Genomic DNA, 27,350 nt, shown 5'->3' on the forward strand with positions numbered 1-27,350 from the left:
GACCAGGAGAGACCTGCAGCTCTCTCCACTGTCCCTGACCTGTCCCATGGCACCAGTTCCACTAAACACCCTGCAGCAGCAGCAAGGGGTTAATGGGTGTGTTCATTCAAATAAAAGGACTTCCCTGGCCACTACTGAGGTTCCTGCATTTTCTTTTCCCAACCCATGCAAGCACAGGGGTCACTACTCTCCCTTGGACCTCTCCACCAAGCACCAGTTTGTCTGTAAGATGCACCACGGGAGCAGCACAGGAGGACAAGTTCTAAGTAGGTCCATTTCTTAAATGGTCACACTCATATTTGGATTATTTTAAGACCTGGGGCATGAAGCTGCAGGTATCTGCTAAAACATTATTAGCTCTTTTATCACAGAATTTTTTTTTCTCATGTGGCTCCTTTGGTTTTTGAGATTCCTGCTAACAACTTCAACAACCTTCTGCAGAAAGTGTTGCTTGCTGCAGTTGTATTCTGCTGATAGCTTTTCTTCTATTAGTCTTTCATTTTACATACTTAATATACTGAAAATCTTTGTCCTGGTGGCCAAAGACAGAATAAAAGTTTCACGTTTTCTTCAGTTTCTCATTTTATATATTTTTTTCTTTTCTATACTACTTCTTGTTACTGTTTTAGAAGAAATCATCTGTCTTTTCAATCTCTCTTCATATGAATTTTCCATGCCCTTAATCATTCTTGTCACCTTTTCCTTGCTCCCTCCATTTCTGCATTGTCCCTTTGGCAATGGAGTGACCAGCACTCACAGAAGCCTTGAGCATTGATTTATACTTAATTAACTTCTAAAGCCCTCAAAGAAGCAAACAGAATTCTTAGTTAACAATGCCTGCAGAGCAATTGAGTTGAATCAGACCTCCAAAAAGAAGGTAAAATTTGGAACAGCTTGCTAGGCAACCCTTATGTATGTTTTAACTTCACATCCAAGTGCTTTCCAGTGAGGTTAACTAGGAGCTGCAGTTCTTTATTTTGTTTCTGGGGGTCACAATACACAGAATTTACATGCTCAAATTCCCATGTTATTATGCATATTTTTACCACACAGTACAGAGGGAGATGTATGACATAATTTCTCTATAAAAGATAAATTTATATGTGTACATTGTTTTGCTTCCAAAAATATATTCAGTTCCATCACATTTCTCCTTCTATTTGATGTAAATAGCTAGCCACTGGCACCTTGTGCTGTGAGCCACTGCAGCAAAACCTCTTCCAGCAAATCACTCCATTCGAGGCATTTTTCTTTCCCAGAAAGCCAGAATGAACTCCAGTTGAAAGATTAAAAAAGGTAAAATCCAAGTTTCTTTTCCCCATGCTGTCAGAAAGGCACCAACACAGCAGATTTTACCTTTTCATCTTTCCCTTGTTCTTTTCATAGCAGTGAGAAAGATCAGTATGTCTCCAACACAGGAATATTCTCCCCAATACACTTCTGAAGACCAGGGGGGTGTTGAGAGCAGCAGTACCAAAAAATGGGTTTTGTTTAGGGTTTAGGTTCTTAGGGCTCTAGTGCAGCCTGCTTCAAACCTCTGCTGCTGCCAGTGGGACCAAGGACAAGCCTTCCAACCTGCAGGGACTGCATGGCTCCCCAAGCCAGGCAACACTTGATGAGGGGAAAAAGAGTGATTTTAATCAGCCAAGCTAAGCATGTAATCCCAATATCAAAAGTGAGTTTTATCAGGATAATGTTGAGCTGTTCTCACTTTGGAGAGCAAGATCAGCCCTTTCTGAGATCTCTTGAGCAGCTGCCAGAACATGGTTCTGCAAAACAACAGCCACCCTGTATAAAAGGAAAAAACTGCAATCATCAAGAAGCCTGCAAATATGTCAGCTAGACAAGAAAACAGAAAAATAAAAATTGCACTGAAATTCAACAGGGTTTTATCTGCATGAAAGATTAAAATTAAAAAAAACTATTGCCCTGGTCAAAACCTGTGCTTGTTCAGAATGCAGTCATCCCAAACAACCATCAATAAAACATCACTCGTTTGTCTTTAGCAAGAAGTACAGAAACTGATCAACAAAGCTAGAGAAAACCTCATGGATTTTCTCCTTTGGATAAGCCAATTCCACTAAATTTGATTTTCTCCTATTCAAAAGCTATTGTCTCTCACCCTCCAAATTAATTCTGTTTCTTTGAGGGATTTAACTTTTAGGAACATCCTTTTACAGTCTCCCTTCTTCAGTCTTGGTTTGGTTGTTTGCTAAGAATACAAGTGATGAAAACTGAAACTGCAAACCTGAACTGGAATGGGAAGAGCTGCAGGAATTCCCCAACTGAATTAAAGTACAGAGGCAACACTGATGCTATTAGAGCTTAGAACAAGTCACAGCAAAAAAAAAAAAAAAAACCGCAGAAAAAAGAAGTCAGGTGAGCTGTCTCAGTCCTTTATCATGCCTTGCTGGCATGCATTAAATCACTGATTGTCTTTTACAGTTCTTTAAACCACTAGAAAGAATTTAGGTCTCTGCTGTGCACAAAATTACAAGAGAAAAAAAAAAAATCTTGGATAGAAGGCCCCCATCCCTGGAGCCGGAGCTTTTTCTCTGTTGAGAGAAAAGAAATTGGGGCTCTTGTCCAGCCAATACAAATCACATCCTCAATGTCTGACTTGTAGCCCAACACACAGGACTTCCATGGACCTCCTTGTCCTCACATGTCACAGACACTCACGAGGCTGTTTGGGATGACACCCCTCACTTGTGCCCTTAGGAAGACTGAAGCAGCACAGCCCTAGGAGAGCTCCAGCCTGCTCTACCCAAACTTGTCTTATGGCTTATATCACAATAGAACAAGAAAAACTATCAGTCCACTCTGAATATTCCACTTGGCAACATCCCTACAAGAGTCCCTACAGGGCTACAGGCAGAGGAAAGTGGAGGATTTGAGAGTGACTTTTGTTCATCTGTCCTACAAAGCAGCCAAGGCTTGCCAGGGTAAAACCTCAGGTGGCTGCAGTCAGCCCAAAGGCAAAGCACAAACACACAGTGCAGGAGGGACAGAGACATTAGATGTAGGATGTTGGTGGTTTGGCCAGGACGCAGCCCAGCTCTGCCCAGGCACAGCACAGCTTCCCTGCACGTGTGGAGAAGGAGAAAGGAAAGAACATTCCCTTCACCTGCCCACCCTGTGAGACTGGTGTGCAGGAGGAACAGATGTACCAAGAAGAAAGCAGTAGGAAGGATGCTTTTCTATATCTTACAGACTTCAGAGAATAAACTGCAACCTGTTCCTGCTCTCAGCCAACATGGTCCTACAAGAACTGACAAACATAATCTACCACAGTTCCTTATTTACACAAAATTATTTCTACTCCCTTTCAGAGGCTGTGGTATAAGATTTATCCTGCAAAAAAAACCCCAAAACTTTCCAGTTAAAAACTTTAAAAAATGTATTTTTTTTCCTTCTAGTGCAGCACTCTGGAGGAAAATGAAAGGATCAGCAAGCCAGATTGCAGTGTTAGCTGCTGAGCATTCAGAGAACATACAATAGAAGAATGTGTCAAATCTGAAACGTGATAACAGAGATGCTGCAAAAGAAAAAAGGAAAATCCTAAAACAGAAAAATGTAGAAGTGTGTAGGAAAGACAGGTCTGATTATCCTCTACATTACATGGGGGAAAAAAAAAAGCCATTGAAGACAGTATAGTTATTCCAGAAAGAAATCGGGACACTTGAGATGATGTACGGCCTGGGACTGCAAATCAAATACTCTCCAGCCCATTAGGCAAGGCTGTGGTTATCTTTGGCTTCTTTATAACATACAGGCTCTGGGATATAATCAATTTACCAGGGGGAGGCAATCCATTGTACTTATCCAGAACCAGCCCACGCTCAGCTGGCAAACAGCCTGTGGCACCACAGGGATGGGTGAAAGGAGCTCAGAAGCAGGAGCAGAATGCTCAGGAGCTGGATCCTTGGGAATACAATCCTTGGTGGTCCAGGACAGGAAGTCAGGGCAGATAAAGCAAAAGGAATTCTCACCCTCTAAAACAAGGTGGCTACAGCCAAATTATTAATAAAACTGTCTGTTGAGTGAATTTTTCTTTGTTTGTGCTTACTCTGCTAAGAAACTGGGGAAAGTTGGGTGGCATGACCTGAAATGGTGCCAGGACCATTCAAAATATTTACTGGTTTAATTTACCAGGCGAGATGCAGCCTGCAAGTCCAGGGCACCTCCAGCACATTTTCTAAGAAATGCCTGTTTGGGTAAGGACTCTGGATTTCCCAGTAATTAAAATGAGTCACTAACTTAATTTTGCCTCCTACTATTTTTACTTAGCATTTTCTTACGTCCTAGATACACAGAAATTATACTGTGGGATGCCTGGGGCACATCTGTCCTTGTTTCACTAAACACCAAGCTCAAACATTGTACTTTTGAAAAATAAACAAAGTTGGCTAACAGGAGAGGGTCACCATCACCTTTTCTCTGCCACTTTGAAAGAGTCCTATGCAGAAAAATGGACAACTACTTGAAAAAAGATAGTTTTTTAATGAAAATGTAGACCTGCATGGCACCTTCTCATCCAAGCACTCCAGGACTTGCATATATGCTCATTTTCATTCCACACCTGCAAAAAGCCCTTTTTGTCACCTGCTTGTTCTAATGTAAGGAACATTTTACTCCAAGGTGTTTCTGCACTGCCACTGCTGCAGCTAGTCCACTTAAGGGCTAGTCCATTTCTCCAACACCGGGTAATTCACAGAAGTTATTCATGTAGACAGGAAAAGGCTGCAGGAGAGCCATCAGTAGCAAGCCCAGCAAGTCCCTTTCCTATGGCCTTCCCCCAGGGCTGCCCCTCGGCCGGGCTGGGTGTGCTGGAGCAGAGGGGCAGAGCAGGGACAGGAGGTGACAGGAGAGCCCTGCTCCTTGAGACACACCACAGGCTCAAAAAAAGACTTCCAGAAGTGCCCTCTGAAAACTCTGCCATCAAGCTCCAGCCCTTAAGATGGGCATTTCTCATTGAGCACTATTTTGAAGTTGATTTTAAATGCTGTGTTAGCAAATACACCCCTATTTATTTGTATCTTGATTTATTAACCAAGCAATTTTGATAATTTTCTGCTGATTTATAAATTCATACAGTATTTTGGAATGCTATTTTGAATACTGCTACCATTTAACTCAATTTTATGGCTACCACAGGAAGCAAGGTTGATGAAAAGCAGAGTCCACTGCACCACAGGAATGGAGGACAGCTCTGAACACTAATCAGACAAAAAATTGACCAAAAGTTAAATCCAGATTTGTACACATCCTGTTTTGCTTCATTCTGCTTTGACTTGTCTGACTTCAAGAAACTGTTTAAACATAAGACAAACTCTTCTTCTAATCACCTTGAAACACTCCCCTCTTCTTCTCCTCTCCCAGAACTGCTATGTGTGACTGCTGTGAATTCTGTGTAGTCACACATATTTTGTACACTGTGAAAACTGTCTCACCTTAAAGTACAGTGGTTTATGTAACTACTGTACATAAAAGTATCTGCAGATTCCTGAGAATTTATTCTGAGACAAAATGCCAATCAAAGAGAGACAAAATTGTTCACATAATACACAATAGGCAGACTTAACTGGACAAGAACAACTCTTCTAATTCATATACCCCGCCATATATGCTTTATCACAACAATTACAGCTTGTTCTGTAGCTTTACATAGTCATGAGATGATCTCTTTTTGCCTCTTTAAATAAGGACACAGGAAAAGAAAAGATTAAAAATGCATTATGCCCTTTGTTTTCCCAGAAGAGAACACAAGCAAGCCCTTCACAGCATTCTGCCTTAAGGCAAAATTTTCATCTATCCAAAATCCTTACAAAATGTATTCCTTCTGAAATGTTTACTAAATACTCATGTACTGAATAACCTCATCCTCAGTGATCTCTTTTGTACTTGAGTGTAGGAGGGTTCTTGAAAATGGAGTTTTATAAAGGTGGAAGGTAATACTTCATGGTACAAATTATCCCCAGTTTACCAGCTTTCCTTGGTACTAAGGGTGATGTTAATTGGAATATTACTGAGAACTTGATAAGTAAGAACAACAAAATTTCCCTTTCCCCCTCCCCCCATTTCAATTAGTCCACAAAATTCCAGTTTCTAAGGAGTTGATATACAGTATTACTATAACATTAAGGTCTAATTTATAATAACAAATTTGCTTTTGAAATTCAGTCTAGAGCTTAAAATATTAAGTTATATTAGAGGTAATGAGTTATCTGTATTTAAACACACAAACCATGCATGATGGTTAAGTAGAGAGTTTGTTTCCAGCAGATTCATTCAGTTGGAGCCTTTTAAAATATTTGCAGCAAAATATTTATTGTAATTTTTGCAAATAGTGTGTTCTTAACATCTCTAATAAAAAATACCAGCAGGATCAAATTGGTAAGGGCACAGAGAAGTTCTTAGGGGCTTTGAATACAGCAGGATAATGTAATTAATAAGACTGTATTTGACAAAGGAATATATAATTTATACATAATACAATACATGTAATAATGTAGAATTTAACATATAATTTACAATTATATGCCTGCCAAATCAAGTTAATTGGACAAGTTTTTAAAACAGCTGATGATGTAATCCATCTGCATGTAACCTTGAGTACTTCAGGCAGTTTAAGAAAGAACTTCATTGTAAACTGTTTGGTCTCTTCCCCCTCACTTTTCAAAGGAAGTTCTTTTGGCTGAGATGAAGGAAAATTAAAAAGAATGTTATTGACATAAAATATTAAAAGGCAAGCTTGCTGAAGCCAGCTTCAGAGCATTTTAACTTTTGCCTTTTAATTCCATTATGGGCAAGGTTTTGCTGAGCATTATCAGTGATGCAGAAGTCCATGCTCATAGGAAAGTTCTGCAGTGCAAAGTATAAAATATGCTGATGGTTTAACATGCACACCCCAGCGCTCCCCACACAGGGGTCAAAAGCCAGGGTTCAGCTGGACTCACAAATACATCACCCTGAATCAAACAGAGCATCCCTAAATCGTAGCAGTCACTACACACACTCATTACATTAATAAATTGCTCGCTAATGGGAGCGGTGACAAGTAAGATGTGCACTTAGTGGCCCTCTTTGCTGCCTGCTCCTGATGCCTGAATGCCCGTTTTTCTCTGGGTTATGTTCTGAAGTCTTCAAAGTGCATGAAGAAAATCTGCTCAGTGTTGTGAAATAAATCAAAGAGTGTCTGCTGAAAATTCCTAAAACGCTTCTGCCCTAATCTCCTGGACCAGAGAGTGGGCTTGCAGAATGCTAAACTTGCTTTTCAAAGAAGATCAAAGCAATGGCAGCAACAATTAAAAGCAGGGGTGCAGGTGCGCGCATGCGCGGGGCTCCGCAGAGGCACCAAGAGCCTCTTTTTAGTCATCCCTGAATGCTAACGCTGACTTATCTAATCATTACACGTGTGCTTTGAAAGGACAGGAGATGTGCTTGGGAGAGACACAAAAACTGTCCGCCTTTATGGATAAAACGTAACATTTTACAAGACACACTATTTCCATTAATTTTGAAAAGCTCCTCAGCTACTGTCTAATTAAACCAGCCTGTAATTTGGTTGTTTAGTGATTCAAAGATAAATGAAGTTTCAATTGTGTATCTATCCTTCCTCCTGTTACTTAGTCCTTCAGTAGGGTTTCTCTACCTCAACACTTTGAGGGCCAGCTGCTTGCCTCACCCCAACACCTGAATAACCAGGTTTGGCAGCTTATCAGGAGCACTGCAGCAATTTAATTTGCCTGCTTCAACTTTCATCCAGTACTGGTTGTCCTGCCTTCTTCACACAGTTACACAAGAAAGACTTGTGTTAGTAGCTAAGTGTAAGGAGTGCTCGTGCCTGAGGGAGGGTGATGTTACTTGACAAGTGCTACGCCTCCAGTATGGGGGGAGACTCAGCAGCCAACCTGCTATTTCCCTGATAATATGGTTTGTCTGTTTTCCCCTACTCAAGATGGCATTTCACTGCACAAACCAGGAAGGGAAGGAAAAAAACCCCCCAAGCCCTGCCAATAAACAGCCATGGGAAAAAACTCTTCCAAGTTCACAGGAGAAGTAAGGAAGGAGTAAAACCCTGAATGAACTCCCCTGGCTAAACTGGGTTAGGATGAAAAATGCTTCTACTAAATGCTGAAAATTTAGGTCAGTCTTGTTTATGTGAAGATATAAACAACTGACATTTTGAGAAGCATGTGAATCGAAGTGATATTTCTGTGTTCTCTCTGAATCACATTGGGCCACCAGGCCCTTTTATACCAACCAATTTCTCCCCCTTCAAATAAAAAAAAATAATCTGAATTGGCATGTCAGCTGTAAGCAGCAACACATTGGAGTACCATGCTTCAAAGCCTAGTGGCAGCAGCCCTGATATAATTCATATTTTTAAAAAACATCGAGTTAACTGAGTGGCTACTTGGGAAACATATAAAAGAGGAGAACCACGTAGGTACAGTTTTGAAAGCTGCCTGCCTCTTTCCTACTCCCATATTAATGCAGGTTACGTTATTCCCCTACAAGTATCAAGAGAAGATGAGGAAAAAGATAGCAGATGCCCTTCTGAGACCTAATTGATGTTATCCAAAACATGCATCACACCAGATATCCATTACACTTAACACAGCTCAACGTAAGGTGATTCTGACAATGTGAACAGGGCTAAATCCTATTTCTCTTCAAATCCTTGTGAACAGTTTATTATATACAGACCCAGGCACAGCAATTCATTTTGATAAAATGCTACTTAGCAGCATCAAAACTGCCTGAGAATTTTGTCTGCCCATACTAGGGCTTCCTACTGCTGCCATTGAAACAAATGGCAGAATTCCCATTTACTTCCATGGGTGGAGAGCCAAGCTCTTAGAAACCTTTGTTTTTAAGGAAAAACATTTTTCCTCCCACTCATGAGTACAGTTCTCCTGAAAACCCAGTGGAACTGTTTAAGAAGTCAGGTGGTTAGGATTGGGCCCAGAGGTCAGGAACAAAGAATATTAATACAATCTTGCTATTGAAAAACTGAGCAGCAATCTCGAAGCATTGTTGTTGTTTTCAAAACAGAAAATGTCATTCTGAGATTTAAATATGAAGATTTTAAAACATATATAAATCTGTGAAGAAAAAAAGGAAGCACACATTTCATTTAATGTCTGGATTACAGATTCTTATTAAACAAACCGAGCTCATTATAAAATCAATATCAACCACTACACTCCCAGGAGAAATGGCAAAAAAGGTCACTCCAAGAAATTCAAACAATTTTCCTGCTGGAAGGGCACGATTTTAATTACAGATACTATTAATTAGAGCTGTCAGTAGGAAGATTGTCCTGTTAATTATCAGAAATTCAGTTTCAAGTGTGGTTTTGGAACCTGGAGGGCTTTTCAAAAAAATTAAGAATTCCTCTATTCACAGTTAATGGAAGAAAAAGCCTACCTATTGCTTCTGTGTTTTAAATAAGCCAACAGCAAAGCACCTATTAAAATAAAACAAAAATATTTATGGCCACAGTCTCACTGGCCAACAAAACTGCTGTTTTGTTCACACTTTATCCCAGGATAGAGTACACTCATTTTTTTGTCTACAGGAAATGCTCTTGCTCTCACTCTGTCTTGCTTTGGAAGTCAGTAAATGCAAAGATGTGATCTAATGATTTTTTTTTAAAAAGTAAACATTTCTTTAAAAGTGAAAACCAAAGCCATTCCTGAAGATACTAATTGTTATAGAAACATTCATATTTATTATTCTATACTTTCTCTAGACCCAGCCTGGGGAAATAATACATTACATGTTTAACATCTAAGAGGTACAGACAGATCCAAACTTTGCGAGGAAATATGAGTTTATTCCCAAAATACTCTCAGCTGCCAATTTAAATCTATCTCAGCTCCAGGATACAGAAAGGCCAGAATGTCTGATCCTAAGCAGAACAAGAAAGTAAAATAAAACTTGACAAAAAAGTGCCGTCAGCGAGGCCCTATGGGCGCACAATAGACAGAGATACTACAGAGACAATGTTTACACATTCTCAGATTCTTTTTCCTGGTCACACTCCAAATATTTTTGGGTAGCAGACCAGGGCTGTCTGGTAGATTACCATAACACACGCACTACCACAGCAATAACACACCAAGAAATAAGTGCCATATGATCCAAAACAAACTTCAGGAAAACGCAGTGTCTCTCCACCCAACACTTTTGAAACTGAAAGAGAAAGCTCGAGGTTTCTGATTTATTTCTGAGAAGCTGAGTGCAGTCCTCCAGCATTACTGGGTACACATCTGCTATCATTGTTCTCCTAGAACCACTCCTGGTTTACCTCCCATCTATCAGCATTAGATTTCATTTTATCTGAATAATGGCAGAAGGTGGCAACAGATCGGGTCAAAGGCTCTTTTCATATCAGACCCTGAAGAAGTCGATTACTCAAAAAGAGAGACATCTTCAGATAACCGTGCAATCCATTCCTCATAAATGTTAAAGATTTTTCGTTATTAATAGTGGCAGGGGTGACAGATTATGGATATTAATGTTATTTTTCTGAGAATTTCAATGGCAAGGGCTGGGATTTTTTTTTTTAATGTTTCTAATTAGGCACGAATTTACAGCAGCTACCAGAATAGCCAAGATTAATACCCAGTAGTAAAAAGCCGCTACACCGAATCCGCGGGACTATGAATGGAACGGGGGCGGGGGGAAGCGTCGGAAACAAACCCACCCCCGCGACTCCCAAGGCGAGGAGGGCCCCCCCGGGGGTCTGCCGGGCAGCGGGGCAGGGCCGGAGGAGGAGAGCTTGGTCCTTACCTGGTACGCAGCGGGCGCATCGGAGCCGTTGTCAGCCCCCAGGGCCGAGAGCTTCTCCTTCAGGCGGTGGTGGGCGCGGTGGCGGAGGCAGTAGGCGACCCCCGACGCCGCCAGGACCCCGGCGATGCAGGCGAGGGAGAGGAGGGTGAGGAGGAGGAATTTCGCCGACTGTGCCTCTTCCCCGCGCTGCGCGAGCGGCGGGACGTTGCTTTTCTGCAGGGAAGGAGAGAGAGGCAGCGCCTGAGTTGCGCGGTCGCGGAGCGGGGGATCCCGTCGGGGGGAACACCCGGCAGCCCTAACTTTGGGCCGGGGAGGGAGGCAAACAGAGGGGCAGGGACAGGACCGCTGCCGTGCCCTCCCCTCCGGCGGCTCGCACTCAACTACCGAGAGGCGGAGGCGGACCCGCGGGATGCGCGCAAGCACCGCGGAGCGCCCCGCTCGCAGCGCATCGAGGGTCGGGGGCTGCGAGGGGCGCAGCAAGGGAAAATCCGGTGTTTTTTTTTTTTCTTAGTGAAAAATAAAACACAGGAGAAAAAAAAAAAAGTAGGTGGCGATCCTTCCTTTTGTCTGTTGTAGAGGGAAGCGGCTTAAAAAAAACCCCGATAGTTCCAAACTCCTCCAGATTACTATTATTTTTGCAGCAATAGGAGAGAATCCTTCTAGTGCATTTCACTTGTCTCCATGTGCTAAAAAGTTGTACAATAATTTCCCCTCATTAGCTTCATTATAACCTATATTAGCAACAATTAAAAACGCAACATGAAAATGAAAAGACCAGGCGCGCAAATTGCAGCAAGACTCATTTGGCCTGCATTCCCCTTTTCACAATTACCAGGGAAATGAATTGAAAAGCACGCCCCTGCCTCAGTCCCGGTTGCTACAAGACGAGAACAATTAGCAAACTCCTTTCCACCACCTAATTTCGCGTGGTAACAAAATGGATTTTTCCCCATGAATGCCTAGCCGGCCTATTCATTATCTCTCCTCTATTAGTAATTTTCTGCTCCGTATTCAGCTAGCCAGCTCTTAATTTCCTCCTGTCTTGCAGTGTACACAGTGGCTCTTATGTCAGGCCCGGTCCATTTTTATCTTGTAATCATAAAGGCCACCAAAGCAATTATCGCTGGTCTTGACTGTAAAAGCTTGTCATTAATTAGCCTCCTTGCCTTCAGTGCTGCGGATTAGCCGGGGCTGAGGCTGAGTTAATGGAAAAGCAGGTTCAGTCAGACTCCCGGATTTTCTTGCCCGGATGCGCCGCGCGGAGGAGGAGGAGGATGGCCGGTCCGTGCGCCCCGGCGGGGCGGCGGGGGGCGGGCACGGGGCTCGCCGCGGCCACCGGCCATGTGCCGTCCGCGCAGCCAGCGCCGCGCCCGCCGCCTCGCCTCCCCTCCCCTGCACGGCAGCCGGCCCCTCCTCCAAATCCCAACAGCCACCAGGAGGAGGGGGCTGCACCCCCGCCCCGGCCGCGGGGGGATCCGGGGCCGCCTCCTCGCCGCCGCCCCCGCCGGGCACCTGCCCCGGTTGCCCCGGGGGCAGCGCGCCCTCGGCCCGCGCCGGGCGGGGCAGCACCGACGGCAGCCGCCGCGGACTCGCTGCTCCCGCCGCCTCGGCCCCGCGGGGGTAAGGGGCCGCTGCTCCGCCGTCAGCATCTCCCTGAAAGGCCCCGTCCCCCCGGGGCCAAGGGTCGCAATCTGCATCTCAATAGGCGGCTCCCGCCCAAGTGCCGGCGCCCCCTCGCCGAGCGCTGCGCCCCGGGACGTTAATCCTTGTCGCCGCGGTGTTTGGCCCCCCATCAGCCGGGCAGGGACGAGCCCCGCAGCCCCGGACTCCCCCGCGGGCCGGCCCCGCTCATCGGGCGGCTCGGGCCGCCTCGGCCCCCGGGTGGGCTCAGGGGCACCGACGGGAGGGAAGAGGCTGGCGGGCAGTTTCGCGCACTGAGCCTTACTTCTCTGCTATCTCTACCACGGTTTTAAACGATTTTTTTTTTCCTCCGGATGCCTTGTGACAGAGCCGCACCAAGCACACGGGGAAAGGGCTATGCCAGAGAAACGATGACAATGATACTGACAAAGTGCTGTCAAAAGCTCCGAGTAAACATGCAGAAGAGAAAGGGCGGCAGGCTCTTTCTCCCACTGGAGTTAGAGCTATTTTAGATGTTGCTTCCAACTTCGCCAGGCAGTTTGCCTCGCAAGCCGGGGCTGCCGTCCCCGGAGCTGGCTGCCCTTGACAAAAGAATTGCTCGAAGAGCCCCCCCCACATACTCTCAGCGTACAGCTGCACTCGGGAGCCTGAAACACGGGGAAGAGTTAGAAACCTTCCGTGGGGCGTTCGGCGCTGCTTACACTCGGCAAGCGTCTGCCCTGGGGGAGTCTGTGTAGCCCTGTCCCTTGTGACGGGCTTCTAGCAAGCGAGGGCTTGCAAAGCTCCTGGGGGAGCGGCGCCCACGCCTGCCCCGACCCCCGTGCCCTGGGAGGAGATGGAGGGCAGGGGCCAAGGGGCAAGGGCCAAGGCCGCTCCCCGCTGCCCGGGGAGCCCGCCACGTCGGATCCGCCCAAGGGGAAGGGAGAGGGGCGCTGCCGGCCCTTCTCCCGTTCCTTTCCTCCCTCCCGCCTCACGGGGAGCAGCTCCAGAGCCGCTGCCGTCGGGGCCCGCAAGGCTCCGCTCTCCCCTCCCTGCCGGCGGGGGGCTGGTGCTCCGGGCCACCTCGGCCAGCCCCCACGCCGCCCCCGGCAGGGACCAGCGGCTGATGCCCCTGATGTCCCGCAGGAGCCCCGGCTGCGGCCGGAGGCAAAGTCCCATCGCCCGGCTCCGGCTCCGGGCCGCGCACCGGCGGCGTCCCTGGACCCCGGGCTGGGGACACCCGGACCCGCAGAAGGTAGCCCGGCCCGGTCCCCCGAGTACGTCCCATCAGGACACAGCCCCCACTGTCCCCAAGGCAGCTGGAGGAACCCGCTGCCCTTTCATCCTACTCGATAACTGACCAAACATCACATTATGAAACGGGTAAAAATTAATCCGACGTGTTAGTTACCAGCTCCCTCCCTCCTCCCGCCTCTCCCCCCAGCCGCCCCCGCTGCCTCTAACCAAGAGCACAGATTTCCCCACCTCGCCTAACCCCCTGATTCTTCCCCGCAATAAGGCCCCAGCCTGAAACGGAGCCCAGGGTTAATTAGAGGCGTCCTGTCAGCCTTGACTTGAAATTGAAAGAAAAGTGTTTAAATATTTATGAATTTGACATTTACAGTCGGATGTCTTTTAAAGCAGAACACCTCTCCCTGTGCTGGTTGGGGCTGCCGTGGTGCGTGTGCCATGGTGCGTGTGCCTGGGGTGGAAGGGGAACAATAGCTATTGCATAACAAGAAAAACAAATTATCTCCCCACCCAAGGCTTAACAAATAAATAGACCACATAAATTACACGCAATTAAATATTAAACTCATCTACATGTAAGTATGCATTTTTTAAACTTCACATAACAGACTATATTGACATTCCTCTGAATGATTTTCTCCTTCGAAAAGTGTGGAGTATCAATGAAGTCCCAATGAAGGAAAAACAACTAATTCCTAAATGAATGGCTTAGAAAGTGAATCTGAATGGAGAGGCTTTGGAGGTGTTCATCCAGCCTTGCTTTGAAACAGCCCGACCTAGCTGAAATGCTAGAAAGCAAAGAACAACAGCACACCTAACACACACAGTGTTTACTCGAAGTACCCTGTTTCTGTGAGGGTCTGTGGCTTTTTTAAGAGGAAAGAAAATTCTTAGGGTCTGATCTCATGTAGGCTTTCCCGGTCCCTCGACAGAACACATTTTATATACACCCAAAAGTGAGTCATTAACTAGAGCAGCCATAACACTGGAGTCACAAATCACTGTTCTAATCAAAGAGCAGCGTCCCGTTCCGCGGTGTCATCCCATGATGCAGCAGAACAGCCGACATTTCAAACGAATCCCAGGCAAATGTCAGTAAATATTTAATGTACGCTTTCATGTAAATAAGTTCTCACACCTATGCTGGAAGTGTTGGAGAAAGTCTTTGTAAGAGCAGAGAGGAGCTCCCCATGCAGTGATGTGCAAGCTCACCATACAGATGCCTCAGCAGAATTACACTTCTTTATTTACTTTAGGACACAGGGCATGATTCTGGTCCTTGCAAAAACTCCAACTGAAGTTGAGGTTTTGTTTTGGTTCATAAATTTAAAAAGCTTTAAAACCCAATTTGCCAGTTACTGCACCTGACCATTCTTCCAGTTAGCAATGAGAAAATCACTACAATTAATTTTTAAACAACTCAGCATTATAATTTTTTGCAATTTTTGCATGTTTCGATTTTTACATTTATATTACATAGTTCTGTTTTTGAACAATAATAAAAAAATGAAGATTTCTTAGTAAATATGGGCAAAAAAGAAGAACTTCAGAATATGATTTGTTTCAAAATATTAGAACGTTAAGAAACTCAAGAGGTGCTATTTTTAATTTGAAATTCACTATAGAATCTAATAAATGAGAGAAGTGAGGCGGAAATAATCATGTATTAATTCTGTGCATTACAAAATCTTTTCAGAAGCTATTATCAGAGCAAGAGGCATTGTGGTTTGGATTCAGGGTGGGAGAAATCCTTTGTGCAACTGAAAGCTATTGTTCCTCTGTGCAGATGAAATTGTACTTGCAAATATGCCATTCAAGGAGGGAAAAAAGTACCTAGGCAGAAAAAAAAGAATTCTACAAGAAAATCATTAGTCTTAAAAATAAACTTCTCTAAAATAAGTTTTGGTTCATTGTTTGTTTGTTTTCTAAGGAATATCCTCTGTTAACAGTTGCAGCCACTGACATTATATGAAAATATAAAGGATATGTATTATTTCCTTATATAGAAAGCATGAAGAAAGGGATGTGTGTGGGTGTGTATATATATAATGTGTGTCTGTGTTCATATGTGTCTATACACACATCCATGTACGTCTGCTCATTTATATAAATCTAAACTTAAATTCACTTCTAGCAATTTTCCTCTCCCAGGGGTTATCTGAGACATAGGTTGATCCACTCTGCTGGTTAAGTTTTGATAGGTTACTAGAAAACCAGAGAAACACTTTACGTCAGGAGGAGGCTGGCTACCATAATCTGTCCCCAGGAAAGCTACAGAGAAGATTTTTTTACCTTTCATAGAGGAAGAAAACAAAACAGAAGGGACAGCAGCATCTCCCTCAGTTTTGGTAGCTGTGCCTCCTCCCCTACTGTGCTCCCAGTCAGGTTAGGCTGGGGCAGAGGGCCTGGGGATGTTCACCTTTTGTGCATGTAACACCCCTTGTGTTCAGCACTGCACTCCCAAGCTGTTTGGTCCAGGCTACTTGTTGGTGTTTTAAATACTATCTTTGGAGTTACTGAGAGATTTCTAGGGCTGCTAGACACCCCCTCCTTCTCTCCCCGGAAAGCTCACCTGATGCCAGGATCACTTTCAGTAAATGTCAGTTCATCACCTGAAACGAGGTCAATTTAATGCTTTTACTCGGGAGGATGAAATCGGATGGGAAGGTACTTTTTGCTTCTTTTAGGGGTCGGAAAGATTAGACAAATCGACAAGCACAAAAGGCAGATGGATTTCTGGGAACTGCAGCTTATTCAAATCACTGAGAAAGGTCACTGCAAAAGCCACAGATCTATTCATCTGTAGGGGTACAATGATCTTTCCACAACCTTCAACACCACAAAGCACTCTGGAGCGTCTCTATACCTTTTAGTAGGATTAATACCATGAACAATGACTGAATACAATCAAGAATTCACTGAGTTCAAAGATCCCTTGATCAATGGTAGATATTTTCTTCTGGCTTCCTAAAGGCAAACAGAAGTGGAGTTTCTGGTTAGAGTTACAAGAAATTAGAGCTATTATTCTGAATCCCACTACAAGGTGATACTGAAATGCCGGAATGTCCAAGCACCCCGAAGAAGTTTGTGGCATGGAAGGAATAAGGTTGTGAAAGAGGAAATTCAATGAGCTTCAAGATTTTCATGAGCATCTGGGTATTTTTTTTAAGTCAGCAGTTAGGTAAAGAGTAAAGCACAAAAGCCTACAGCATCACTGAGACAGTGTAGGGATAATACACAACTCAGGAAACCGGACAGCCACATCCATGCCTGTGGAGGAGGCAGGTGAGTCGGAGATGGAGGAGCACGGCCCATCCTGTCCGAAGCCGCACCGTGCACCTCTGAGGTGGCAGCAAGAAGAGGAGGGCGCGGAGACGGTGAAGAAACCACGGTGAAGAAACTTCGATCCCCGTCTCTAAGGACTCCGGGGCAGTTAGGGGAAAGCAGCAGAGTGGGCGCACCAGGTAGCAGGTTTTCCTCCGCAGCCCAGGCTTTGTTAGCCGGAGTAAAACCGTGAAAGAGAGGGGCTCGGCAGGTCTAAGTCACAGAGTGTCAGAGCCCGAGCCAAGAGGTCGGTCAGCGATAGCCGAGTTTAATCAAATATCTTCAGCTAGCAAGGGAAACACGAGCCGCAGCGCCAGCGCTGATCTAATGCTGATGCTGAAGGCACATAATTCAAGGATTAGATAAGGCGCCTTTACAGCCGAGTGCCAGCATCCGAGCCAGCTCTCGGTTATGCTGGCAAGCGCGGCGGATCCGTCGGCGGAGCAGCCGCCCCGTCTCGCAGGGAGCGGGGCCGGGCCCCTCGGCCGTGCCCGCCCGGGGCCGGGGCTCCGCGGCCGCACGCCCGCACCCACGGCGGGGTCCCGTCCTCGGGCCCCGAGCCGGGAGCACGTCCTGGCCCCGCCGGGCCCGCTGCCCGCTCCGCCCCGCGCCTGTTCGACGGCCCCGCGCCGGGGGCACCCCCGGGGCTGCGCTGGGCCGGGGGCGCGCAGGGCTCCGGCGGAGGCGAGGCGAGCCCTCCGTCCGCCCGCGCTGCTCCGCGGAGACCCGGCCCGGCCCGACCGGCGGCGGACGGCGGCAGCGGCTGCCCCATCCCGGCCGCCCCCGCACCCCACGCCGCGCACAAGGCTCTCCCGAGTCCCGGCCGGGCCGCCTCGAGAGACGCGGGCGCTGCCCCCACCCCGTCCCCCGCCGCATGTACCTGCTGCCGGCGTGCCGGGACGGGCCCCTCTCTGCGAGGGGTCGGCGGGCTCTCGCAATCCTCCTCCGGTGCCAAAACTTCCCCCTCTCATCCCCCCCCGCCCCTCCTCAGCGCAGACAAAGGCGGCGGCCAGCACAATCGCCCCTCGCAGCCCGCCGCCGCCTCCCGGCGCGGTGCGGCGGGGGCAGGCGGCGGCCCCGGGCGGCCCGGTGGTCCCCGCGGGGCGCGGGCGGAGGATGCCGGCGCGCCCCGGCGCTGCCCTCCTTATATCGGGCTGCTCGCAGCCCCTGCCGGCTGCCGCACATGGCCCATCCACCGGTTGCTATAGCGATGCCTCCCCTCCACATGTTGCTGGCAGCAATTGGCTAAGGAGGTCTGGGCTGTGCAGAAACCCTTCGCCGGAGTGCGGCGATGAATGGACACGGGCTGTGTCACTCATTTGGAAAAGCTGTTTGGGGTTTCTGTTGTGGATGTGCGGGCGGTTTTTTTTGTGGGTGTTTTTTTTTTTTTTTCTTTTGGTTGATTTTTTACGCGCACCCTCCCCCATCTTTTTCTTTTTATTTTCCTTTTTTTTTTTCTTGGTGTCTCTCTTGCAAGATGGAAGTGGAGGGCAGAACAATGACAGAAAGCCAAAAATAAAATCAAACAAGGACAGCAAGAAAAAGCTACAAATCATTTGCATCACAATACGGCAAAGAAGCCCACAACGCTTCTTCCCTCAAAAAAAAAAAAAAAAAAGAAAAAAAAAAGAAAAAAGATTATACACATTGCCAAGCAAAGAAGATCTAAACTTTCTCCCCTCTCGTCCTCGTTCTCCAAATGCCACACGACATTAGGAAGGAGGAGTGTGTTCCGACCAGCCCCGGGACAGTAACGAAGTGCAGTTCGATCAATAGCGACAGGCACTGCTCAGAGCCGGCGCGGGCGAGCGGGGCTGTGCTGTGCCCGGCGCTGCGCGCCCGTAACTCCCAGCGCAGGGGCCCGGGGCAGCACCGACCCTGCTAACGAAACGGACCCTGCAGCCTTCCCCATCTCCTCAAATTCCCCCATGCCGCCGGCAAACACGCTGCGCCACCCCCTCCTTCCCCCCAGCATCTGCCCACGAAGTGCCCCGGCTGCGGGAGCGGGACAGGAGCGGCGGGGAGCGGCAGCAGCGGGAGCCACGTCCCCTCGATCTCCTTCCCCCGCCGATGGACAGCCCTCCCGCTTCCCTGTCCCCATTGTTTCCCGCTGTCACTGCGGCTGGGGAGGGCAGACAGGGCAGAGCCGGCTCTCCTCTGTCCGTGGAGGCCGGCAGTCCTTTCCCTTTCCCCTTCTTCTTCCCTTTTCCCTTTCCCTTCCCCTTCTCCTCCCCAGCCATCCCGCCCCCACGCCCCGCGGCCGCTGCGCCCCGGCCTGCCCCGGCCCGAGCGGCTCCCGGGCAGAGCTGTCCCGAGCCGGGCAGAGCTGTCCCGAGCCGGACAGAGCTGTCCCGAGCCGGGCAGCTGCACACACCTCCCCTCGGCAGGGACCCCCAGCCCGCCCGCCCCTTCCCCAGCCGCGGAGCGACCCCCGCGGTGGGACGGTGCGGATGAGGCAGTGTGAGGGAAGGGACGACATGGCATGGCATGGCATGGCATGGCATGGCATAGCATGGCATGGCATGGCATGGCCACCCGCACCCCCCACCCCTGCTGTCCCGGCAGCCGTGTGGGGCTCGGCCACTGTCGCCTGCCCGGCCCCGGCGGGCTTTGCCTTCCCGGCTCCTCGCGGCTGTCCCGTGTAGCCATTCCTTTGCCCCCTTTTCCTCTCGACAGTATTCATCCTGCCAGCACCCCTCGGCAGCCGGCACCTGGGTAAGGGACATGCAGCTGCGCGGGGCGCCAAGGAAGGGCAAGGGCCGCCTGAGTTCCCAGAGCACCCCCGCCCCGCCCCAGAGCGACACTTCACTTAAACTTGCAGGACAGCCCAGAAATGTCATCACCATCCCCAGTACAGCGTCGTTCTACCGGGTCCTGAAAGTGCAGAGTGGTTGTGCCATGGGCTCATCCCCACTAACACCCCCACATCCACCCTTCCCATTCCAGGGCGAGGAAAATGCCCTTTACATCACCACCGTTTCTGAAAAGAAGGTCTCCAGGCAGGAGAGGTACTCCTCACCTGGCTGCTGCTCATGCAAAATCCTTCACATTCCCACAGATTAACACAAATTTGGCTTCTCCAAACATTTCCTCAGCCACGTTTGTCTTGCTTGGTCTGAAAGCATTGCTTTGTCAGTCTGTCATCCTGAGAGGACCCTCTCTGTCTGATATTCTCCTGGCCCTGGAAGAGCCAGAGCATACATAATCTGCTCACTAACCTGCGTTGCTTAAGTTGAAAGATAAATGAACCCACCAAGTGATTTCATTAAAAGGACACGTGTGTTTGCATATTGATCCTTCTAATGAACTGTCTGAAACTGATAAATACTTCCATTAGCTTTATAGTTTGTATTTAGTACTTTAAAATATATTAATTAACATTTCCTGGGAAAATATTGGATCTTTTCAGGTGCTGAATGGGTTGAACATGAATTTGACTGGCCAAGTGTCAAGAGACCGCAAAATGCTAGTTAAAGCACTTTTTTTTTAACAGTAAGATTTTGAAGAATTTGTGGTGAAATTTAAAAAACTTTTCACATTTATGTAATTTTCATTACTTTTATCCCATTCTAAATATGACCTTTGAAGCAATGATAGATATTTGTGAGGGTTATATCACAGGGAGAAATTATTTAAACATAGATTATTTCATGTGTTGTTCATTAAAAATGTAGAAGGTGTTGAGAGACAGAAGAAATAATTTTCAATTGTTGACTCATTTTAAATTTAAAATCTGTTTTAAAGTATCTATAGAACTGTTGGTCACATATCTGTGAACTGACTTAGTGATAAATTTTCTCATATGATTTAATTAATTAAAAATGGGAAAAGAAAAAAAAACCCTGTCATCAGCAGCATTTAATTATAAAATTTCTAGAAAGTTTCATGTCTTTTACTCAGAAAAAAAAGTTGACATTGAAAGTATAAATGACTTTGAGACAGTTTCTTTGGGTTTAACGCATCTAAAAATACCGATATTTTGAAGATTCACATTAACATTCATCCAAATTCAAGAGCTGTGTTTGAACTATGCCTAAACTCAAAATATTCTAAATCTTGCAATTTCAGTGAGAATGATGCTGAAATGTATTCCCATTTTGCACAGAACAAAACTCTTGCCTGAGAACTACCACTGTTTGTCAGGACTCCCTAAAAATCTGTTCTTCATAATTGGGCACAGAAAGCCACACTGACCATTTTGCCTTGATTTCTGACTACAGATCTGTCTGCACTTCTAAGTTCAGACACTTCATTCTGCAAATGCATGCACAATGCACAGCATGAAATAGATTTTCATTCTTTTAAAGCATGTATGATAAAGCTAAAACACTATTTAATTTCATTTGTTGTTTTGTTTATAAGTTATCCTTTGGAGCCTTGCTCATTAAACACAGATCCAAATATGTTGTAGAGGATTTTCTATAGATCTTCTGTTTATGTGATATTGAAATCAAAGTTGAATTTCCTTCACTCTGATGAACAAACCATTTTTTCCAAATATTAACTACCCATACCACATGCATTTAAATTACTTGAACTTTAGGAATACTTGTATTAAGAAAGAGGCAGAACTCCCATGTCTTGAAAACACCAAACCTTTCTTATAAATAAAACCAACACCTAGGACCATAATTTAAAAGTAGAGTTAGCAGAATTTTAACCACTAGACTCCATTGAGTTTTATGTCTTATCTTCTCATGCTCATCTGTAAAGATCAACAACAGACACATTCTACTAGTAAATTCTAGAGCTCTTAGCTTTATTAAGAAAATTATTTCATTCTGGCTAAGATTTGAATCTAATTAATCTGTCTTGCAGGTTAAAAATGATAACTAAATTCAAGCTGCATACTATTCTTCAGAGACAGCTTAAAATATTAATTAAGTAAAGAGTGCATTTTCCATTTATTTTAATTACATTAATACAGTTTCAATAAATAAAATAGTTCTATGCTTCATCAAAACAAACTCAGATGCAAATTTTCCTGTTGATTACTTCTCTGTTCACATTGGCCCTCTTGACTGTTTATTTTTTAAACAGGAAAGAGATGAAGAAATGTTTGGGGGTTCCCATTAGTGAAGTGAGGTCCAACAGTCTGAAAAGGTCAGTTCATCTTCCAGGGGGCTGATGCAGCCCTGTAGAAGTGGCATCCTGATAATGTATTGCTTATAAAGGTAATTAGTAAGATAAAACTGGATGAATTTATAGACCTTTTTAAACAAATGAAGATTTTACTGCATTACATTTTTTTCAGGTAACTTAAAAAAACCCAAATCTATTAGATTGCTCTGATCCACTTGCCTGTGATGTTACTGATCCACTAACAAAATATTACAAGACCAGTGGATAAATTGCATTTTTAATATACAATTTAATTAAAGCTGATATTTTCGAGATTTGCAGGTGCACCTCTTTCTTGGGATAAAGCACAGGACAAGGCAGAGGAGTCTTATTAGAAGCTACATCAAAAAATAAGTGTAATTCTACCTAATTCAGTAATTATTCTATCCTTCAAACATTTGAACAGCCGGAAAGGAAAACTTAATATTGAAGACAAAGTTTCAAAATACCTTAGGAGTCACAGCAGGTGTTTTGTAACCTGTCCTTTATACAGAACATTTTGAGTGTCTTTGTAGGGCCCAATCCTGCACCCGTCATTTAAAGAAATCAAATACAAATCAACAAAACCAATCAGAATAGCACCTGGAACACAGTAGCAAATGTTTTCAGAGTGAGGCTTTATGTAAATTGGTACTTCACAAAAAAAAAAAGCACTATTGAAACTTTAATTCCATTGTGATTAGGTTTACATTCACAGAATATAGATAAAAATAGAAATCTGTTTTAACATGAGACTAAATACTATTATTATGAAAGCCTGGTTAAGAAGCTTCTATAAAAATGCCAACTTAAAACATGTTTAATGGCAAAACATGATGAGAAATGCATGATTTTACACTGTGATCTTGTTATAACAAAATGTGGCTATCATTGAAATGCTGGACTCCTTTTATGCCTCAGTACTGTATGTGCCAAGAATTCAGAGAACTGTGAGGTATCAGTTTTCTCTACTGTAACATCAGCAGATTAGTTTGTTAAAGTGCTATTTTAATATCATAATGGAAAGAGTGTTTGTTTCTTCTTTCCTGAGATGAAAACAAACTAGTACAGTTTAACTACGAAAAAGTATTTTCAGAACAGTAGCTAGTACTGCAAATCCTAAGGAGATCTGAAATCAAGATGTGTTTTTTCTGCCTTTGACACAGATATTGCTCTTTCTGTCTTATCTCCTAATACTGGTAGCCTCAGGACAAACATAGATTACGTTAGAAAATTGTCCTTCATTATATTGATCCAAATTCACTTCCAACCTACCTCAATCTGATGTTAGAACATTTTTACTAGCTTTAAATTGTTTGCATTATAAATTTAAATTAATAAAATGCTTTTATAAATAAAGTTCTGAAGCGGATCATTTAAAAAGTTCTTATGTGCTTCATACAGTCTCACTGAGTTTCTTTTGGCACTGACCTTCCATTTCTGACTGCAGAGAACAACCATCTCTGTGGAATATTCAGCAATGTCTTCTACAAAAATGGATGGAGACAGCATTTTAACTGGTATACAAAGTTTTGACAAAAGTTAGAATTGCAGAGCTCTGTCTGGCCAACTGAAGTTCATGCACTGGTAGAACTCCACTTTATTTTTGATTTCTAGTTGCTGCTACCATTGGTTTGGGGTCCCTGGTAAAAGCCTTGATTTTATGTTGTGACACACAGAAACAGTAGGAGTCTGAGAAGCATTAGAAATATCACCAAAAATAGTGGTCTTGGAGCTGGGCTTCAATGGATAATTTGGCAAAGATGGCAGACACCCAAAAAATTCCTAAATGTACTTTCACTGTATCTAATAAAGACACCACCTCCACTCACACCCCAGTTCTCTATTTTAGAAAGCAATTTACCAGGGTTTTCCTCTTTTTCTCCTCCTACTGAAGAAATGACAAAATGTCCCTTCTTTGTTGGAAGCAGGCCCTTAGCCAATAAAGCAAGTGGGCACTGTGTCTGTGGCATTTGTAATATAACTAGAATCCTGAAAATATTAACACTTACCAAAAAGAGAAGGAAGATCCTGACACTTATAGGAAGCAGGATACAGACTACATAACTTTCAGAAAGTCCCTTTCTTCTCTGAGTCACACAAGCATTTTGTGCAAAATTGCATACAAAAATTTTGCCTTTTCTGGCTACAGAAAAAAAGAAGGTGACTGCATCAGTTTGTGAAACTACAAGCTATAAAACCTAAATAAACAATCATGTGTGATAGCATGCTAATGGTAGTGTGCATGAATGTGTCACATAGTCATTTTAAAATATGTGCTTTAAATATGTAGCTTCAGATTACACATGAAATCAGAAAGGTTGTTGAAAAAGCACCTATCTTATGTTTTCCACTTAATGAGGCACACACATACACTCCCAGCACAGTTTTTAAATTGATTTCAAAACACAGCTCAAATTCAAAATTCCAGTTAATCCAGTAAGACTTTAGAATCACTGCTTTACTGACCCAGCTATGTCAATCCCCAGTAGATGTAGGTATGGTCCCTGAGCCTTTACTTGGACTCAGACACTTGGTGTTGAAGTGATTGTCATGAAGTCTACTTTTTTTTTAAGTGGAAGAAGAAGAACAATGGTGCAATTTATATGAACAGAAGCTTTCATCTTCAGCTGTGGTCTTACAAGTGACACCAAGAGCTACATCACTGTATTCCCACAACTTTGTCAGAGTTTCAGAAGGGCTAAGAGTGGAGGGGTCATGTCAAAGCTTGAGAAGATGTGCACTGACAAGCCTCTCATGCAACACTAATTGCAGAGGGAAAACCAGAATCTCTGAGAAGATGTCCTGTTTATTACTTTTTTTTGTGTGTGTGATTTGCTCAATCCTTTGAAAGAAAGACCTTCTTGCCTCTTCCCTCCTTTTAATCACTCTGTGTATGATAACTTTGTACAGAAAGTTTTTCAAAAAATTTTAAAGATTTGTTTTAATTCAATATCAAAGATTAAATTGTCGGTAATACATATGATGCAGTCCTTTCAGACGCAGAGCTCAGGAAAACTTAGGGGTTTACCATCCAAAACTATGTCTAGAATTTAGTTTTCCACAATGAATTAGACATTCTGCAACACAGCTGCTCCTAAGTTTTATGAGTTACACTTCCTTGTAAAATCAAGGAAATTAATGGGGAACAGTACTAATGGAAAATTTTCATCTGGAAGTCCTTCCAGCCTCCCTCTGGTCCTGGCCTCAGAGCTCCCAAAGACACCATGGAGAGCTCAGGATAGATTTTAAATATACCCAGGGAAGAGCTACAGGCTTGGTGCCTGGATCAATTTTTTGGTGCATGAAAGTGTAACTCTCCCAGAGGCACCTCAGAGGCCAGGAAATGTGTGCCCTGATCAAAGCTTGCACCTTTTCCTACTGCCTAGCCCTGCTTGTAGGAAAAAAGCACAGTAGGGTCTGACTTCACAGGTAAAAGGAAACTATGCCTGAAAGTATTGCACTGTTTAAAAACAGACACGTACAGGAAGTTTTAAGAGTTGTAGCTTAATTATTAATTAATAAAATTAATTAAAATTTTCTACTGTTCAGCTCTTCAAGGAAATTGAGAAGATGCTTTTGATGAAAGGGTGTGTGAAGATACTCTTTAGCTCTAATTCACTGGTTTTAATAGTTTTGTTTCTCCAGCATTGTAAAGCTTTGGGATTGATTATCCTGTCTTCACTAAGCTTCACTGCCACTACTGGGGATTTTTTGGCTGTAACCCCACTATATCCATGTTCCCCAAAACATGCCTGTGCCTTTCACCCTGCCCCCTTGCCTCCAAAATCCCAAGTCAATCCATGAACCACAGAAAGTTCTTTAGGCTCCCAGCTGAGGGCTTAAAAGAGGTGCAACCACTGCCTTAGTCCCCTGCTGGTCTTAAAGGGCTTATAACAAATACAATTTCTTTTCTTTTATGTTCAATATTTTAGTTACTCTACTGTTGATCACAATTAAAAATCAAATGAAAAAATGTCATCCCCTTAGAAAAGTTACCATAGAAACAACACCAGAGAATTCCCTTTAAAAATGTCAAGATTTCCCTCACATTTAAATACAGACTCCCAGGCATTACTCATGCCCCATTAAAAATTGCAACACATCCAGTGAGTCATTAGTTTAAAAATACATCTACAAACATACACTCTTTTAGGATAGAGATGATTTTGTCTCAGTAAATGTATATCATGACACAACCCAACTTTTGATTTTATCTTTTCTACCTTACATCCCCAGAGAAAACTTGAACACTGTCATCTCTTTTCAAACACCCGATTGAGGAAGGAGAGAACAAAAATGAAGAGTGACAAAACACATAGAATGTAAGCAATGCCAGCAAAAGCTACTTGGAAAGGAAGAATAACTTTGAAAACATATTTACATGGTAGTAGACTAGATGAATGGAAAGAAAATTGTCTGAAAGGAGACACAGTGCAGACAGAAAGAATTTTAATGTTGTATCTTAAAGTAAGAAAATTTTAAATTGAAAAATGTCCTAATTTAATGTAATCCAGGCCATGCTACTGGGCTTTTAACTTAATTTTCATTTCTTTGTACCAATCTGTAGCATAACATTAATCTCACACACGATGCTGCTCCATCCTCCTTCCATGGCATAGCTGGCAAACTCTGACATATTCTGGCAGAGCAGAAGAAGGTCCTTCTGCATTAGACACTTTGATCATATGGAAGCAGAAGAAAATAAGCTGTAGTCAAAGTGGAAGGTGCTTCACAAGTAATAATAATGTAAATTTAAAGAAAATTCAGAGCTGGTCACAAAGAAAGCTGATAAATAGTTTATTCATAAACTCTTGCATATTTACAGGAGATAATAATATAAAGGCATTGTGCCTTCCCTTTGCATTACTGGGTCTGCTGCAGATAAACAGCATGGCTGAATGGAACCAGATTAATGATAATAATGACAGTTTTCTCATTTTCTTTGTAGTAGAGCCAACCTGAAAATGAGGAAAAACAACAAAATTGAACTATTTTTTTGTTCTTTAGGCTTTTATAAAAAAATGTTCCATTTCTTTTCCTTAATGCAGGGAGTCTTACAAATTTGCTTCTGAATTTTTAGTGGTAAAAGTCCTCCTAATTTTGCTTAGCCCTATTTCGTCCTTTTTTTTTTACTACTTTCTCTATTTTTCCTCCCTTACTAAAAGAGAGGGAAAAAACTACCAGAGGTTAGATATAAGAAAAACAATAAACCCAGTTTTAAAAAAAGCACCAAACAAAACTATTTTTCT

At 44.3% G+C, this 27,350-nt stretch overlaps 1 protein-coding gene across 2 annotated transcripts in view; it reads right to left on the reverse strand.

The window, feature by feature from the left end:
* PTPRN2 (protein tyrosine phosphatase receptor type N2) overlaps nt 1-27,350 on the reverse strand; it is a 630,571-nt gene that overhangs the window by 95,118 nt on the left and 508,103 nt on the right. For both annotated transcript variants that reach the window (XM_064385950.1, XM_064386029.1), the window contains one exon: nt 10,804-11,016. In XM_064385950.1, the coding sequence (XP_064242020.1) occupies nt 10,804-11,016 (213 nt within the window). The remainder of the gene's footprint in view (nt 1-10,803; nt 11,017-27,350) is intronic.

This window comes from Passer domesticus, chromosome 1 (assembly GCF_036417665.1).
Source record: "Passer domesticus isolate bPasDom1 chromosome 1, bPasDom1.hap1, whole genome shotgun sequence".
Classification (NCBI taxonomy): domain Eukaryota; kingdom Metazoa; phylum Chordata; class Aves; order Passeriformes; family Passeridae; genus Passer; species Passer domesticus.